At 37.2% G+C, this 18,352-nt stretch overlaps 1 protein-coding gene across 2 annotated transcripts; it reads right to left on the bottom strand.

Annotated features, from left to right (window-relative positions):
* Positions 1-2,335: 2,335 nt before the first annotated feature.
* On the bottom strand, positions 2,336-17,901 carry LOC127848316 (uncharacterized). Of its 2 annotated transcripts, none has more exons than XM_052380701.1 (8): positions 17,724-17,901; positions 16,395-16,704; positions 8,992-9,097; positions 8,512-8,599; positions 6,435-6,590; positions 5,813-5,935; positions 4,426-4,531; positions 2,336-3,242 (listed from the first exon to the last, which is right to left on the bottom strand). In XM_052380701.1, exons 1-8 carry the CDS (start codon positions 17,857-17,859, stop codon positions 2,984-2,986), a joined length of 1,284 nt encoding a protein of 427 aa, XP_052236661.1. In that variant the 5' UTR covers positions 17,860-17,901; the 3' UTR covers positions 2,336-2,983. The 2 variants fall into 2 exon arrangements, with proteins under 2 accessions (XP_052236661.1, XP_052236662.1); XM_052380702.1 differs by lacking the exon at positions 17,724-17,901 and adding an exon at positions 16,774-16,876.
* Between the last annotated feature and the right edge of the window lie 451 nt (positions 17,902-18,352).

Below are 18,352 nucleotides of genomic sequence, written 5' to 3'. Positions count from 1 at the left end.
TAGTGAACGCCCTGGCAGCCACGTTTTTCAACAGACCAGAACAAATTTCATACACATCCAAGATATCATTTACACAAATATTCTGACAAAGTTTCATGAAGCTTCATGAAGCCATATAAGGACATATGCCCCGCCCCCTGGTTGCCATGTTTTTAAAGCAACCAAAACCATTTTCGAACACATTCAAGATATCATTGGGACAAATCTTCTGACAAAGTTTCATGAAGATCGGAAAATAAATGTGGCCTCGAGAGTGTTAACAAGGTTTTACTATAGCCATATAAGGAAAATGCCCCGCCCCTGGCGGCCATGTTTTTAAACCAACCGGCATCATTTTTGAACTTTTTCAAGATATTATTGGGATGAATCTTCTGACCAAGTTTCATGAAGATCGGACAATAAATGTGGCCTCTAGACTGTTAACAAGATTTTACTATAGCCATATATAGCCATATAAGGAAAAATGCTCTGCCCCCTGGTTGCCATGTTTTTAAAGCAACCCAAACTATTTTTGAACTTATCCAAGATATCATTGGGAAAAATTTTCTGACCAGGTTTAATGAAGATTGGAAAATAAATGTGGCCTCTAGAGTGGTAACAAGATTTTACTATAGCCATATTAGGAAAAATGCCCCACCCCCTGGTGGCCATGTTTTTCAACCAACCGGCATCATTTTAAAACTCGTCCAAGGTATTATTGGGATGAATCTTCTGACCAAGTTTCATGAAGATCAGACAATAATGTGGCCTCTAGAGTGTTAACAATATTTTACTATAGCCATATAAAGAAAAATGCCCCGCCCCTTGGCAGCCATGGTTTTCCAGGCAAATGTAACCATTTTAGAACTCATTCAAGATATCATTGAGACCAAATTTCATGAAGATTGGAAAATAAATGTGGCCTCTAGAGTGTAAACAAGGTAAATATTGACGACAGACAAAAGGCAATCACAAAAGCTCACCTGAGCTAAAAACTGTACACAAGTTCTGGGTCATTGTGTGAGATGACTGACCAAGCTTTATTACTCTAACAGAATTATGCCACTTTATTTACTTTAAAATTTGTCTTAGGTTAACGTTTAATATCTCCATATCACTGTTATTGTCCCCTAGCGGTGAAACTGGAGGGGACATATTGTTTGCGCTCTGTGTGTCCGTATGTCAGTCAGTCAGTCTGTTACACTTTTCTGGATCCTGCGATAACTTAATAAGTTCTTAATATTTTTTCATGAAACTTGAAACATGCATAGATGGCAATATTGAGATTATGCATATCATTTCATTTTGTTCCCAAGTCAAAAACTCTGGTTGCTATGGCAAGAAATATAAAAAATAAATAAATTCTGACAATGGTGGAGTTTCACGAGTAGGGGACCATATTGCTTAACAATAGTCTTGTTTAAACAGGTATTCAATTGAAATGTCACGCATGTACTGAGTATTTCAGGTCATTGACATTGTGTGAGGTCACTGACCAAGTTCCATATCTCAAAACATGCCACAGTCAGAAACAACTTGACAGTGCACATAACTGATCTCTTGGTAGATAAGCTCCCTATATTGCTTATGAATTTGGCTAAAATAAATCTGGTAAAATTATGAAAATATTCTTTCAATGAATTGATGTAATTTTAAAAGTGCTTTTTAAATGATGAAGATTGCAGCTATACTTTCATTCAGAAAGTGTTGGTCTTTTATAATTCGGTTTACTACATGTATATCAAGGTCATGGACAGAAAAATTATGCCTGTCATAAAAAATTGAATTCTTATTTGAACAGATTCTGTGAAATTGCATTTGTTTTTCTTTTTTTTAATGTAAACAAAAGTGCCGGTTGCAATTTTCAGTTTGTCAAAATTGGCCTTCATATTTCAAAAAACATTTTCAGAAAATTTGGTAAAGATTTCATTTAAATTGTGGGTGTAGGAGAGCGGAACCAGCAAATTTTGCATTTCATCGATAAAGATAAAGGGCTATAACTCTGAAGTGCCTGGTGCGTATCGGATGGTTTCCAAACTTGGTCTCTATTTTATGTTATCAAACATTTTGATGAAAATTGTACAAGGTAGACAGCAGATTGTACAAGGTAGACAGCAGATTGTACAAGGTTACAGACAGCAGAAATTCAATTTTTGAATCAATAAAGAGAAATGACTGTAGAGTGCCTGGTGGGAGTTGAATGGTTATTGAACTTGCCTCCATTTTGATGTTAACACAAATTTGCAGAAAGTTGGGTGAAGCTTTTATGAAAACAGATTGTATTTGTACTAAAAATATATTATAATAGTACATACAATCATAGATTATCGTAGATGCAGACTTAAATAAAACACACTACCCATTTTGTTAAAATTTAATTATAAATGTATATGATAAGCAGAAGATATATGTTTGATTAATAAATGTTTTCAGAACACACACACACAATGCTGGATAAAATTATTACAACACGAGTTGAACAGCAATTGTTATTGCCGTCATACAAACATCAAGTCCCATTCATAACAAACAATACAAATTACATGATACAAGTACTGTGAGTTTATATGCTTATTAGATTAATCACAAATAAATTGGAAAAAAAATCTGAACAGTTTCTGTATGATATGACATTAATATGTATATTATAATTTTGAAAACAATCATTTTAGTGTTTAAAGACAATTTCTGTGTTATTGTTGTTGAATAATAATTTAAATCCTTGCTAAATATATTAATCCTTTTCAATTCATTGATCAAGTCAAGATTTTAATTACAAGTATTTACGAGGACATTCCATGTTAGTAAGCTCTACAAATAAAAAGTATTATTTACAAAAAATTGATACAAATAAAATGTATAAAACATAAGCATATAATTATTGAATCCATCTCTATTTAGTAATATTTAACACATTTACTCCTAAATGGATTCAAATTTCTAAGCAACGTTTTGTCCTGCATTTCCCTTCTGGAAACGCTTATTTGAACATGAATAAATGGCACTATGTTTCCCATCTTGTCTGGGGCCCTTGTCCCTCATACATATCCCAGCCTGCGCGGCCTTCGTGGGAGCTCCACTGGTACGCACCATTCTGGGAACCATGGTCAAAGCTGGTTTCCTTAATTTGGTGCCCTGCAGTGGGATACCCAATGGCCGGGATACGACCAAGGCTTCCTACCGGATTGTCGTAGAACACAGGACCGTAGTTGTCATAGTCCATATGTTCTGGCGCATACCTCTTCTCACTTCTGGGGCCCTTGCTGTGAACGAGATACCTACGGCATTGGTAGCAAGCCACTTGGTAACTTAAAGGACATAATGAAGGTTAGAGTACGTCTATTGTCTCTAAATCTAAGGTTGGTAGCTATTCTTTAGTATTGAAACAATATAGTGATTAGTCAGATGACCTTAGTGTCACTCTAGTAAACAAATATATTCGTTGCAGACGGTGTTCTTTTGAAACATACCATCCGTATGAATTCTCTCATTTACTTTATTAATGATGCATTACAATTGAAAATGTTGCGATAGATTCCATTGGTCTATAAAGTTAAAAATTCAATACTGACAAGTTTGTTTTTATCATGATCCAACGTATAGCATAAGAAATAGCAATAAAAGCACCATTTTTAAAAACATCTCTTTTAACTCATAACTATAGTCAATATTCAAGACAGTACAAAACTTAATACAATATTAAATCATACAATTCCATACACAGACAAGAATAATATTTGTAAGCAAAAATATTGAATTCTGAATGCACAAACATATTAGACTTAAAAAATTGCGCATGATGCAACTTGTAACTGACAGCTCATAAAAAAAAAAATTCTATTTCATATTAGCCCGCTGTATAAGGAATTAAAGAATGAAGCTTTTTAATAATTCTTTTCAACTTTTAAAATAACTTAAGAATCATAAAAAAACTGGAATGTTAAACTTCAAAAACAGCTGCAAATTTGTGTCTGGACAAAAAATAATGAACAGACAAAACTGTTAAGGAATTTCAGAAAGAAAACCTCAGAACGTCCCAAGCAATTACTAAGAATAAATCTGCCGATAAAGCTATTCACACATGTCGGATCAATCCTTTACAGTAAACGTCCAACCACATTTTACAGAAGGTGCAGACAATGGATGCTGCATGAAAAGCTGTAATTATTATAACTATCAATTCCTTAACAACTCCGATGGCAACATCCCAATGATGTACACACCTAGACTTTGTTTAGATTATTCATGAATTACATAACTAGGAATAAAGATTTCAAAAGAACAATGCCTCTGATGTATGTTACATGGAAAGCTCTTCAAATATCCATAGATGGCACGGTGATGTGCTACACTTATTATCAATACAGCCAGCACAATAAGGAGTTAAGACACTTTACGCTCATGCATTAAGCCCAGTTTACCCAGAACCGGACTCATGATACTTACGTAGAGAGACACTTGTAGAGTCCTACCATGACCAGTATGAGGACCAAGAGACCACCACCTCCTCCAATGGCTGCTCCCAGGATTACAGGGAGAGTTGATTGTGGCTCTAAAAAAATATATATATCATGTTCAAATGATCAAAGCATCGGTTATATTAGTTCTACCAGTGAACAAATACTTAACTTTGCATAACACATATGCAGTCAAAAAGTGTGTCATGTCACCAAATGCTGATATTAATGATGACACCGTATAGCTAACATTTCAATATTAAATCCACTAATGGTGTTTGTGTTGATGATCCAACAATCAGATCACTCATGACAAAAAAAATTGGTATAACCCATTAATCAACACAAGTATCAGTACTGACCCACACCTTTACTTATGTACCAGCAATTGTGTGAAGATTGAAGAAAACCCTCTCCTCAAACACTCATACTCCTCCGTTATATCATGCTTATGTTTGATTACACTATTCACTTTGGTAACCTACAAACTCACTTGCAATCACAAGCAAATGTTCTGCAGATTTAAACAATTTCACCTGCTTGACTTGCTCCTCTAACGTGAGAAGCTTGCATTTGTGACTAATTGTTAATCCGTGATTGACAATTCCTATTTCAAGTATAAGTGATGTGTTTGATAGAAAGCTCATATAAACACTGATCCTAAAATGTCATTTTCAAAACCATATATAGCGATGTCATTATTAACTCAAGGTTCTCAGAACTAATTGGCGGTCATTTAAACAGCGATTATATCTTTAAACGGTCATTTAAACAGCGATTAGTTCTTTAAACATGTTATATACTTTGAAGATTTTTGTGTTTAAGATTTCCCATAATAAACACAGGAAAACAAATCTAACAAGGGACCAAATTGTCGCAAAACCAGGTTTTCAATTTGAAAAAAAAAAAGTATGATAAAGGGAGACAATTCAAAATGTGCATTGTTACTGATTGGTCCTAGTTACCCGCCCTTGTGTCAGATTCACTCTTTTTTTCGTCGTGGCGACCTTGATTTAAACAGAATCATAAAATCCTGACAATATGGGCGAGGGCACTTGGTGACAAACATTTTGTGAAAGCTTAATTGAAATCTGTAGAGAAATAAAGGAGTTGCGCTCGGAAGAATTGTTCCGCCCGCCTGCCGACATTCACCAATCTAACAACCTTTTTTTTTCCTTCGGAAATTCTGGTTCAAAACCCTTATATTTGTTTTTTACAGTGGGTGGCATTTATAATATGAAAGTTGGTCACCAATATTATTATTACTGAGGTTATCACATACCCAGTTTACCACCAAGTCTGGTTTGACTGTATACATAATTTAAATGCAAAATATGTCTTTTACATGCAAAAATGATGATAACAATGTATATTACCCTTCTTTGACTGACATCTGTCTCCTTCATTGTCATCATAACAGTTGCACATAGCTGTTCTGCGACCAGTCGTGACACATCGTCCACCATTGTTGCAGTACAGCGGGTTCTTGGTGCAAAAATCTGAAGGGCAAACAATTCATGACACATTTCAACTAGAACAGCCTGTTCAACAATTCATGCAGGCAGATGACAATATGGTGTTTTCATTACTTTTTTGCTTGCACTCTCTTTTTGTTCTTAACTTTCTATAAAGCAAGTTTCAAAGACTTGAGTTGCAATAGCCGCTAAGCAAATCTGATGCAGGAGCCAAACCAAATAAACTTCTACACTCATATAAGAATTTGATTTATCCTAAAATTTTCCTCATTTTCTATAGTTATTATTACAAAAACAATTGACAACACAAAAAGCAAAACAGAATGCCACAATAAACACTATAATGGTGTCCAAATACTGCATAGTTGCTATTATCAACTTGAACATAATCCCTATGGGTGCAATTTCGCCTTTTCTCTTTACATTCTCTTGATAATCTCATTAATGTTTATCTTATATTAACAATTTCAATTAAAGGTTACTCAACAGACTTACTAATACATTAATTATGAAATACTCTCACCTTCACAAGACTTGTTGTTTGCTGCTCCATTGACATTATGGAATGTGTTTTCAGGACATGGTTTGCATGTCGTCTGACCAGCAGCATCCTGATAGGTGTCGGGGCCACACTGCAGGCAATTACCAGATGTGCCAGCAGATCCAGCTTGACACAGCACTGATCAAAGAAAGCCACACTGTTTATGGACTTTGATAAATAAACATCCGGAATCATAAATCAATAAACATCCGGAATTATAGATTAATAAACATCCGGAATCATAAATTAATAAACATCCGGAATTTTGAATTAAGTTAATGTTAAAAGTTATATATACAGTGGAACCCCTCTAAACCGGACAACCCCGTGCCCGCGTATAAATTCCGGTTTAGAGAGGATTCCGGTTTAGAGGGGACATTGACTATTTTACTTTCAGAAAGTCAATTACATAGTTGAATGTGGAAAAAACACTTTCAGCTAATGTTATTAGTTTATTTACATTTAATATCAGCAATATTAGTCAAAACATCAGTCAAACAGTTCCTGAAAAGTCCCAAAAAGTGCCTGTCAACCGGACAGGCTGATGGAAAATTTAGCCTGTCCGGACAAAAATTCACCTGACCAAAAAGCATGAGTTTATAACTGAAAAATTAAGTTAATTAAAACTCATATTTATTGCTATGTGCAGCCTATAAGTACACTCAATAAAGTAAATCAAAACACTTGTGTGTTCTACTGATTACAGTGTATGATGGACAACAGCTTTAGATTGTAGTCAGACTCAAAACAAAATCACATAGCACGATTGGTGTTGCCATTGAAGTTCTTTAGCAACTACATTTATTTTCAGGTGTAGTTTTTTGTTATAACCTTTGCAATTAGATAGATGGTAATATGTCGGACCAATGAAATTGACCTTTTTGAAAAAACAACGTTTCAAAGGGAGAGCACTCTTAAGAACTAGTGACGCGGTAGTGTTCTTACTGACAAAAAGGCTTGAAATTCACAAAAAGAGTGATTCTAATATTTCTTTTTCGATCTTTTGGCAAGTATTAGACTTTTCTTTATTAAGTCATATTTTTTTTTGCCTGTCACAAGGACCAGTGATATTAGAAACTTCGCCGGACCGTAAAGAATTTTGCCGGACAAGACCGGCGGTCCGGCCTTTTCAGGAAGCCTGCAAATAGTGCACCCTGAAAAACAAACTATTTTATACATGTATGCATTTGATAGGTGAATTTACTTTGTTCGCACGATATCCAAGATCGTTGATTTTCCTACCCCATATTTCTCTGACAGCATCTTAAGTGTAGGTTAAGGCAATATCTCTGACTCTTTGATCAGTTTGATTTGTCTTGTAGAGCCAATTCCACGCTCATTCACTTAGAGGAGGTTCGGACATTTTTAGTCTTAATTATCTTAATTACCAATTTGAAAATCTAAATGAATATCTTAATGCAACTGCTTCAATAACTCTGCAAATCACCATTTTATATGACACTAAATTAGCAATTGTAATAAACAACACAAAATTAAATAGCACTAAGATTATTAAAATTTAGCACAGCTAACTAAATAAAACAAACACACTATTATAAAACAACTCTATGTTTGTTATCAGTAATTATAGTCAGTATTATCACCTCTATTGATCGATATATACATCACAGGACAAGTATCTTTAAATTGTTTTGCGATTTTTACAGTTTGCAATTTTTTCTACCACATTTTTTAATTTCACGCATCTTTAATCCGCTATTCACAACTTTTTGACACTAGGTTTAAGGTGCAATAAACGGGCCCTGAGCGGTTTAGAGAGGTACAATAACGTATGGAATGACACAATTTTGATCCAAAGAATGACCGGTATTTGGAATTGAGGGGATTGCGTTCTTGCGGAGATATTTTACGCATGGTTTTATAGGAGAAAAAATGGGACCAGACAATTTGTCCTGTTTAGAGAGGATTCCAGTATAGAGAGGATCCGGTTTAGTGGGTTTCCACTGTAGATATTTTAATGTACACATATCATGTTTCATGGATATCGGTTAGTGGAAATACAATGATACTTCAAATATATTATATATAACATAATTACCACACTGAGGGTCTACCCAAGACGTTCCATCCCCACAGATTCCAACTGCAGTAAGTCCAGTGTTGGATTGATACTGCATGACACGAGCCTGAAACCATTAGAAGCGTTGTTTTATTACAAATTTAAACTTGAATTTTGATAACATACTTCCATTCATACTTAAAAAGATACAAACAACAGCAATAGTTGCACATAAAAGAATGGACCTACATGAATGGACTTGCATAATAACTGAAAAATGTATAGAGGATATTTGTTGGATTTGATGGAATATCGATTTTATTTCACGAGTGATCATATAAAATAATATTTTCATAAGTGGCGAGTTTAAAACAGTGCAATATAAGTTTTATTTCACTGACATTTCTCTATAAAAGGATAAAATAAATTCCATTATTCAACAGCAAGTTACATCAGATAAGAATAAACAAAAATTCTCATGATGCTATGTGTGTTCAATCAAGCCAAGTGTGAACTTACTTGACTCTCAGGGGTCAGTGACCCTTGGTTAAACAACAATATCTGAGCGATAACATCACTTGTCAACAACTCCACATTGCCATCTTTTGGGTCAGGTATCTGGGTACTGAAGAAACAAGAAATTTCTTTAAAACATACAATCAACCATGAAAGTAATATCCCCCCTCCCCCCCGCATGAAGTAATGAAGTAATATGTAGCAAGTTGTAACACTTAAAAGTATTTAAACCCTTTGTCATGGCCAGTTTTGACCATATAGGTATTTTTTTAGTTTGTAAAAAAACATAATACAGTGGTACATATCAAATATTAACAAGAGCACCACATAACCGGTGCCACGCTCGGCTGCGAAAGCTTGTCAGAATTTTTTTTTTTTTTTAGAGGTCAGTGACCTTGATCTTGACCTAGTGACCCAAAACAAATTTTTTAAATAAAATTCATTTTAATTATTAAATACTTACCTGTTATCGTATGCTTATACTTTCCAAGGGGAAATAACTCATCCGGAATTTTAACTGGGAATCCGCCACCTCAATACCGTAATACAGGCCAGGTTAAACATAGTGCAATGCAACCTAGCCAAAAATCGGTAACCAACCCTCAATATTCTTTCAATATATATACAAAAATATTAACCGAATAGCGGGGTGGGAGGTGGGACTTACCGATAACAGGTAAGTATTTAATAATTAAAATGAATTTTATTTAAAAAATTTGTTTTAATGTCATAAATACTGACCTGTTATCGTATGCTGATTTTGCAGCTGCGGTGGGAAGGTTCGTATATATTTTCCCAACACAGTAGAACCCATAAACAGGGTTATCAGCTAATGATATCAAGTAATCTTCGTTAAAACGGTATAAATTATGACTTCTCGGACAGAGTAATATGTCTATGTCGTAAAGAAGACACTACCGTTAGTGAAACCACAACAAGCCCAAACGTATACAAATTGTATTGTTGGCACTTCAGAAAACGAAGATAAAAAGATGACAAGGTGGTCGGATTCCTCCAGTAAACAGCTTAGAGCACGTCAAAAAGTGGGGTGTGATTAATATATGCCCACAAAACAGACAGAGCTCTTAATTCATGCGGTCAGATCCTAAAAAGGAATGAATCCTTAGATAGGATAAGATTAACTTTCCTTAGTCGAGGTCTAACCCCGAGAAATAGAAGCCGCAGACACATCTCCCCCCCCCCTTTTTTGGGGAAATGAAGAGTGTCTTTGAGAACCTCGAATGGACTTCTGACTAACACTGCTGAGATAGAACTTCAAAGCCCTGATTGCCCAAAGAAGTTTATCCTCATCTTCATGACTACCAGTTTAAGAAAACTTGGAAACTTGAAGGTAGAAGCCATATAGAGGACTTGATATTAAGCAAGGAATCCTGGCTGACACAACAAAGTGAAAACGACAATAGATCCAACTGGAATTGGTCGTATTCAACAGAAAAAGCATGAATTTCACTTCTCTGTATCGTAAAAGCCATAATAAGAAGGAAAACCGTCTTAAAATTATATTGGAACTGTTAATAAGCCTGATGAAAAAGGTTCATAAGGAGCTCATTAAGCATCCCAACATGTTACACAAGTCAAAACCGCTTAAGAAGGTAAAGGAACGAAAAACATAGTGTTGACGTTCCATAGTTTGGATCAGTTCCAAAATAGGTAAGACAGCACAGAGTTGCGATGACTTACACAAAACAAGGTATACGAAAGCATAATCTCTATCCTTTGATGAAGAAAAGAACAAATTTCTTATCATCAAGAAAAAGATGAGAAAAACCTCTATGTATCTAGCAGAGTGATTAAGGTAATAACTATGCTCTCAATTACCCAGTAAAAAATGAATTTCCATAGAACCTTTATACAGTTCTGATGGAATTATCCTTGCACAAGTAACAAGGATTGAAACTCTAACAGAAAAAAGTTCTTCTGTAGAGATAACTAAAAGTTATTAATGGCCAGACATAAAGTGGCACATGTTTGGATCAGTAAAAATATGTCTCAGTGAGATATGATATTTGACCTGTGAAGAAGTTTCCTGAAAATAATTGTACAGGAGACTTAAAAGGTCGTAGAACCATAATCCCATGGTTCATTAAGTATATTTCATGAAATTATGGCAAAAACTCAGTTATTGCAAAAACTCACCAAGAAGGCAAGATATTCCAGTTTATGTCAATGGACGAATGTATAACAATCGCACACCCTGCTGGATCGATTTCTGTGAACTGCATTGTTGACGTTGTTCAGCATACCGGTATACACTGCGATATACGATCGCATAACGCTAATAACTAGCGTTTGATGATAAACAACATTCTTTGATATACTATGTACACCATGCAACTCGTCTGCAACTTCACTGCCGCGCATGCGCAATTACATTATTGAACCCAACGGGAAAAAAAAAAATAATTCGAAAGAAAGAACTGCAGGACAAAAGGTCCAACAGGGCGAGACGAACTGGTATGAGAAAGACGATAGAGAAAATTTGTTGTTCTTGCAAAGAACGAATAAGTTCCTGATTTCCAGTTACAAGGAGTGATAATATGATCACCTCCGTGTCTGTAAGTAAACCACGACCGATGTGTGATAGTTGAAACCATCACAAAGGAATCGTGAAAATGTGTTGTAAATGAAAAACAGCTAAAAAGAATTTTCGCTTTTCAAGATGTAGATGTGCAGGTGATATTCGTTAGGATACCACATAATTGAGAAAATCAAGATACGTTGTTCTATGTGATCGTCCATAACCTTATCTGCTCACATCTGTATAAGATGTAAGGAAGGTTGTGGTAGAATAAACTATATTCTTGCCAAGATAATCTTCTAGTCTAGACACCACTGAATAGTGGTAAATAATGACAAAAGGATGGAAATCTGTGTCATTAAATAATCCCGAGATTAATACAATTATCTTAAAAATAAAGCTGAAACGGACGTAAGAAAAGACGTCTCAGCAGAAGGACCGGTGACCGGACCGGTAAATACCGACCGGTGACCGGAACCATTTGTCAAGGATGGGTGGGCAAAGAAACTACGGCAAGCCGAACTTTCCCACTCCAAACACACTTGAAAATTGGTAGAATAGGACAGTGTTTAACACTTATAAGTTTATGACCTATCTACAGAATATAGCCTCTTCTTGAACCAATAACAGGCGCCTTTAAAATCCTGGATAATACAGGTCGCGAAGTCATCGATTTGCGAAGTACGGAAATATGATTGATAGTGGTACCTCCGGAATCGGAGGTGTGATGGCAGAAAAAGGTGAAAACCCTAGGGATAACCTTAAGCGGGTCCACGCTTGCCGGTAGAATGCATGGAAGTCTTAAATTCTGACTTGATTAATCCATTTACTTCAAGACTTCTAACCTGGACGAATTCCGAAAGGAATACGACCAGTTATAGGAAGACGGCCTGTTATGGCCAGAAGTGTAATAGAAGAATAACTTTAAGATGAGGTCCCTCCAGATCCTAGGATCTAAGATCTGAGTTCAATAGGTCCTAAGCCATCTACAAGACTGTAGCCGTCAATCTGATAGGCAATCCTATGTATCAGAACTCTTGTTGATTCCAGTAGCTTGAAAATATGCACTGCCGTAGGAGCAATAGAAAAGCAGAAGTCGATACAAATGTCGTCTTGCTAATCCTGCTAGCGTCATTAATGTGTCCCAACTGTTCCGTGACACTGACTGCAAAGTCTGTAGCCGACAGGTAAAGGCGGTTAAAACAATTCATCCTTCGGGTCTCGAACATAAATTAATAGAGGTCAAATATTAATGTTCGACCTCAATGCTAGTCTCCGAGCCCACTTCAGCCGATCTATCTGCAAGACCAGTAGTCTGCATGTAGCCGGTTGAGATAGAAGTACAAATAACAGATATAGCATGATTTGGTAACCGTCGCCAGTAGAACATCAGTATTGAAAAACACAAAAAGTCATGTAGATTGTTGAATCCATAAAATATAGTATTCAATACAATCATAGCCAGGGGTATACAACTATGTAATGTAGACGATACCCGTGATACTAAAAATTGACCGATGAAAACACAGTGGAATACCGGTAATTGGTAAGTGGTGACCGAACCGGACCGGTCAATGACCGGTAACTGTAGCCCGGTGAATGGACCAGTCATAATATGACCGGTGACGTTACCAGTTAAAGACCGAAAAATGGTGGAATCCATATGGTCTGTTATCAATGTCAAGCACTGCTCGGAAAAGAAGATCATGCCAAAAAAATCCAATCCGATGGCGATGAGACATCACTTATTCTGACCGGTGATCAGTGATCGGTGATATGACCGATGAATGGTGACCGATGTCCGGTGATCGGGACCGGTATAATATAACTGCGTCAGAATGGAAATATCTGGTGCAGAAGAATGACCATCCACGAAGTCATCTGATAATGTTAACCGGAAAACAACGGTAGATTATCAGTATTAATAGGCATAAGTGTCCTTGTAGTCGTAGTGGAGAAAAGAACAGCTTATCCCGAAGCCTGAATGTTAAACGAACTAGTGTTCGTATACAACTACGGCTCGGTGACTGCAACATGTGTGGATGCCATAAGAAGAACCATCACACGTGGAATGGAGACATGATATTCCTAAAGGAATAAAATGGAGAACGTCGATATGACCAGTAGGTTCATTAACGCCTACGTGAGAAGTGGCGACATCCATATAACTTCGATGCCGAAATATTGTTCGGCTACGCTGGAAATATTGTCTTCTACAATATTGTCTCCATGAGCATTGACATGATCGCTTACGAGCGTATCAACGCCGAGAACTGCTCAATGAAGGAGAGGTATGTTCGATAACTATCCAGTGGTGCTCAATGCAGTCCGCTGATGTCTCCGTGAAGGTTGACGGCGTCCTCGTTTCCTGCGATGTCGAGATCTGGATCGGCCGAGATGTGGATCGGCTGCGATGAGACCGAGATCTTCTAGAATAACGTCTCCGTGAGTGACGACGTGATCGCTTACGAGAGCCGCGACGATGAGAACTGCTCGACGAAGAAGAGCGTGTCCGATGTCTAATCCTTGATGAAGACGATGTATTCAACGAAGAATAGGAGAATAATTCAATGAAGAAGACCGAGTTCTTCTTCTTGACCGGTGACTGGTGTTATCGGTGGCAGGCCTAACTGATGACTGTTGACCGGTGACCGGAGCGGTGATCAATGACCGGACCGGTGACCGGAACGGACCGTTGACATGACCGGACCGGTGACATGACCGGACCGGTGACATGACCGGTGACCGGACCGGACCGGTGACATGACCGGTGACCGGACCGGTGACATGACCGGTGACCGGACCGGACATCAATGACCGGACCGGACCGGTGACCGGACCGGACCGGTGACATGACCGGTGACCGGACCGGTGACATGACCGGTGACCGGACCGGACCGGTGACCGGACCGGACCGGTGATCAATGACCGGACCGGTGACCGGACCGGACCGGTGACCGGACCGGACCGGTGACCGGACCGGACCGGACCGGTGACCGGACCGGTGACATGACCGGTGACCGGACCGGACCGGTGACCGGACCGGACCGGTGACATGACCGGTGACCGGACCGGACCGGTGACATGACCGGTGACCGGACCGGTGATCAATGACCGGACCGGACCGGTGACATGACCGGTGACCGGACCGGCCGGTCAGACGTCGATCAATGGTCCGTGATCAACGTCCCCGGTGACGTACCGGTCATATCATGACCAGTGTTGTCACCGGATAATGACCGTATGGCGGATGCCAAATGGTCCGGCATTGGTCGATGTCCTTGACCAATGCCATCGGGCAAAGACCGGCTGACGGGTGTCGCCATATGGTCTGATGTTGACCGACTGTCTAAGAGACTTAGCATAGTACGGTCGCGATCGTGCCCGATACCCGGTGACTGATACTGCAACTATCATTCCATGATCTGCGAAGTCACCGGGTATTTATCCACTCTTGTTTCTGCGACCATCATGTAGTCGAATATATGAAAAACAAGAGCAAAGCATATTCAACCATAAACTGGTCACAGACCAGATTATCATACGGCACATAAAATCATTATTTGACCATAATGAAAATTATAATAATACTGCCGTAGATCATAAATTAAACAAAAGTTTAATTCAAAACAGATGAAAAATAAAATGACGATCAATTAGATTGTCATACGGAACGTTAAAATCATTATTGCACACAATGGCAAATGATAAACAATCTGTCAATAGAAGAACACGCTTTGCACGATCTCGTAACACATTAGAAGAACATGCTTTGCACGTTCTAGCAATGTATTAGAAGAGCACGTTTTGCACGTGGTCGTTCGCGCCTGAAAACACCCAGCATGGTAGAAATAAACCATTGTTCGATAAAAACAAGCATGGCTTACCTTTTACAAATGAAACAAAATCCATTAAATCCACACAAATTAATCCGAATGAGAAATAAAAAGATAAATAACACAATTTATCTATTCAAAACCCCAATCAACCAAGTGAAAAACAATATTTTAATTCAGAGCCGTAAAAGACACGTATACACCTGGTTGATCCGGAAAGAATATTGAGGGTTGGTTACCGATTTTTGGCTAGGTTGCATTGCACTATGTTTAACCTGGCCTGTATTACGGTATTGAGGTGGCGGATTCCCAGTTAAAATTCCGGATGAGTTATTTCCCCTTGGAAAGTATAAGCATACGATAACAGGTCAGTATTTATGACATTAAAATGGGTGTGGCTTGTAGAACTCATCAAGGTGCATCTATATATGAAGTTTCAAAGTTGTATGTGGAAGCACTTTGATTTTAGAGGCAATGTTAAGGTTTTTGTTAAAGTTTTATATTAGAGGTCACAGTGACCTTGACCTTTGACCTTGTGACCCAAAAATGGGTGTGGCATGTAGAACTCCTCAAGGTGCAACTACATATGAAGTTTCAAAGTTGTAGGTGGAAGCACTTTGATTTTAGAGCCTATGTTAAAGTTTGATATTAGAGGTCACAGTGACCTTGACCTTTGACCTTGTGACCCAAAAATGGGTGTGGCGTGTAGAACTCATCAAGGTGCATCTACATATGAAGTTTCAAAGTTGTAGGTGGAAGCACTTTTTAGAGCCAATGTTAAGGTTTTAGCACAACGCCTACAGCGGACAGCGGACGTCGGACTGCGGACGAGCTGGCTTTGGCTTGAGCCTTGATGATTAAGTACACTCTGCTAATGGATATTCATGGTGAAACAAGCATATCCCCCCTTTCCTTTGAAATGGTATCATTTTATTTTTTCTTATACAAAACTACAAAATGTACTGGCACAGTGTGATAACACGTCATCTTGACAGGGAGATACAGGATTAAATGAGCAAGAGGAAACATACCTGACGTTATTAAATGTGACTGTGAACAAGAGCTCATGATCAAACTCCCGCTTCCTTCTCACAGAACTGACTTTGAAACAAGATTTCAGGTCTTCGTCCACAATGATATTCTCACAATCCCCGCGACAGAAGGAATAATCTCCGTTGTATCGGTTGTTCTTGTTAAATAAAAACAAGTCTCTCAGTGCTTTCCCAATAGCTGTTCTGAAGGAGACCACTATGTCAGGAGACATGTTGCAATCATCTATTGCCAGTTTGTACTTTAGCTTAATCATTATGTTTACAAACTTGCGTTCAAATGGTGATGTCACTACAACAGAAAAGTTTATTATAAGAGCACAATTATCGTAAAATATTATTGAAATTGTAAGGCTCTTACTTTATGACTGATTTTGTCCACTATTATATCTCTACATTGATAACTGCCTGATATAATTATGCCGAAAATATATTTTTTATCACTTCAACAGGAAGTTGTTATACAACATGTATCAGTAAATGTAGGTCATATTACTTGTAATCAAAGATAAAGTCATCATTTTTTTTTAAATAAAATCAGATTTAGCAAAAACAAACAATTTGATACCAAGATGTTTATATATATATATATATATATATATATATATATATATATATATATATATATATATATATATATATATATATATATATATATATATATATATATATATATATATATTACAAGTATATATATTTTAGATGCAAAAAGCATCAAAAGCAGAAAAAAACTTAATTTACAAATATTAAGCGCAATATTGAGGTCATCATTAAGACGTCAAACATCAGATTCATTCCGACTAAAAATGTACTGTAGCATTACAATTTAATTATTTCTTAAAAAATGGGGATGTAGAGGTATGATATTCTTTTATTCTAAGCTCACCTGATATATTACCAAATGATAGGGCAGAAACGTGTTATTCTCTATATGCAAACAATACATATACAAGTCTATAGTTTGAATGCTTACTTCTATTTCATAAACAAATGCAGATATTAAACAAGAGAAACAAACATAAACAAGAGCTTTGGCACAAACGTGACTATTAACCGCACACTTGATTGTCACCTGTGCAGACGGAAATAGCTAAGGGATATGTGAGTCAATGGAATTAAAACATGTTTGGCTCATCAACACTTCATATCAATGACATTCTTTTAGTTTTGGCTCAATCAACTAAGAAAAGTGGAAAACATTTGCACCACAAAATAAGAACATTTTATGCTGACCAACCGACAAACCAACTAACAGAGTGACTCCCCTCTCAAACGTCGTGGGGGGATACAACTGAAAAGAAATATATTTACCAGTAAGTGGACAATCTGGCTGTCCAGTTTTAGCATTGGTCTTTCCTGCTGGACAAATCTTGCAAAGGTTGATATTTTCACCAGTCTTGTTATTGTACTGTCTGATGGGACACTTCACACACTGTTTTGTGACCATGTTCAGACCCTCGCCACGTGCACAATCAGCTGAAAACAGACACATTCATGTATCTATTATCCAAGTACTCATATTCCCTCAAATATCTAGCCAAATATATGACTTGGGTATTTAATGATCATACATGCCATAATTTTTCAGACCAATTCCGGGACATTGAGTTAAATTGTCCGGGACTTTTGCCGATTTTCCGGGACATGTATAAAATGTAGCGATATTTATAGACATATGCATTTTTGGTACATTTTTTTTTGTTTCGCATCGTTAATTGCAAAAGTTCGAAAGCCTATCCAAAATACACTTGATCTATTAATGTCAAATTAAACATTAGTACTTCCATTACTAGATACAAGCCACGTGTTTTCAGTGTAAGCGTTCTAAACATAGATGGTGACGTCACTGCGTTATTGTTATTAAGACCGGTGTGTAACGCGTAGTTGTTGATAAGCCTTTATTCATTTATAACATTTATATAATTAATTTAGGTTGACGT

Source organism: Dreissena polymorpha, chromosome 10 (assembly GCF_020536995.1).
Source record: "Dreissena polymorpha isolate Duluth1 chromosome 10, UMN_Dpol_1.0, whole genome shotgun sequence".
NCBI lineage: Eukaryota > Metazoa > Mollusca > Bivalvia > Myida > Dreissenidae > Dreissena > Dreissena polymorpha.
This window is presented reverse-complemented; position numbering and strand designations above follow the sequence as displayed.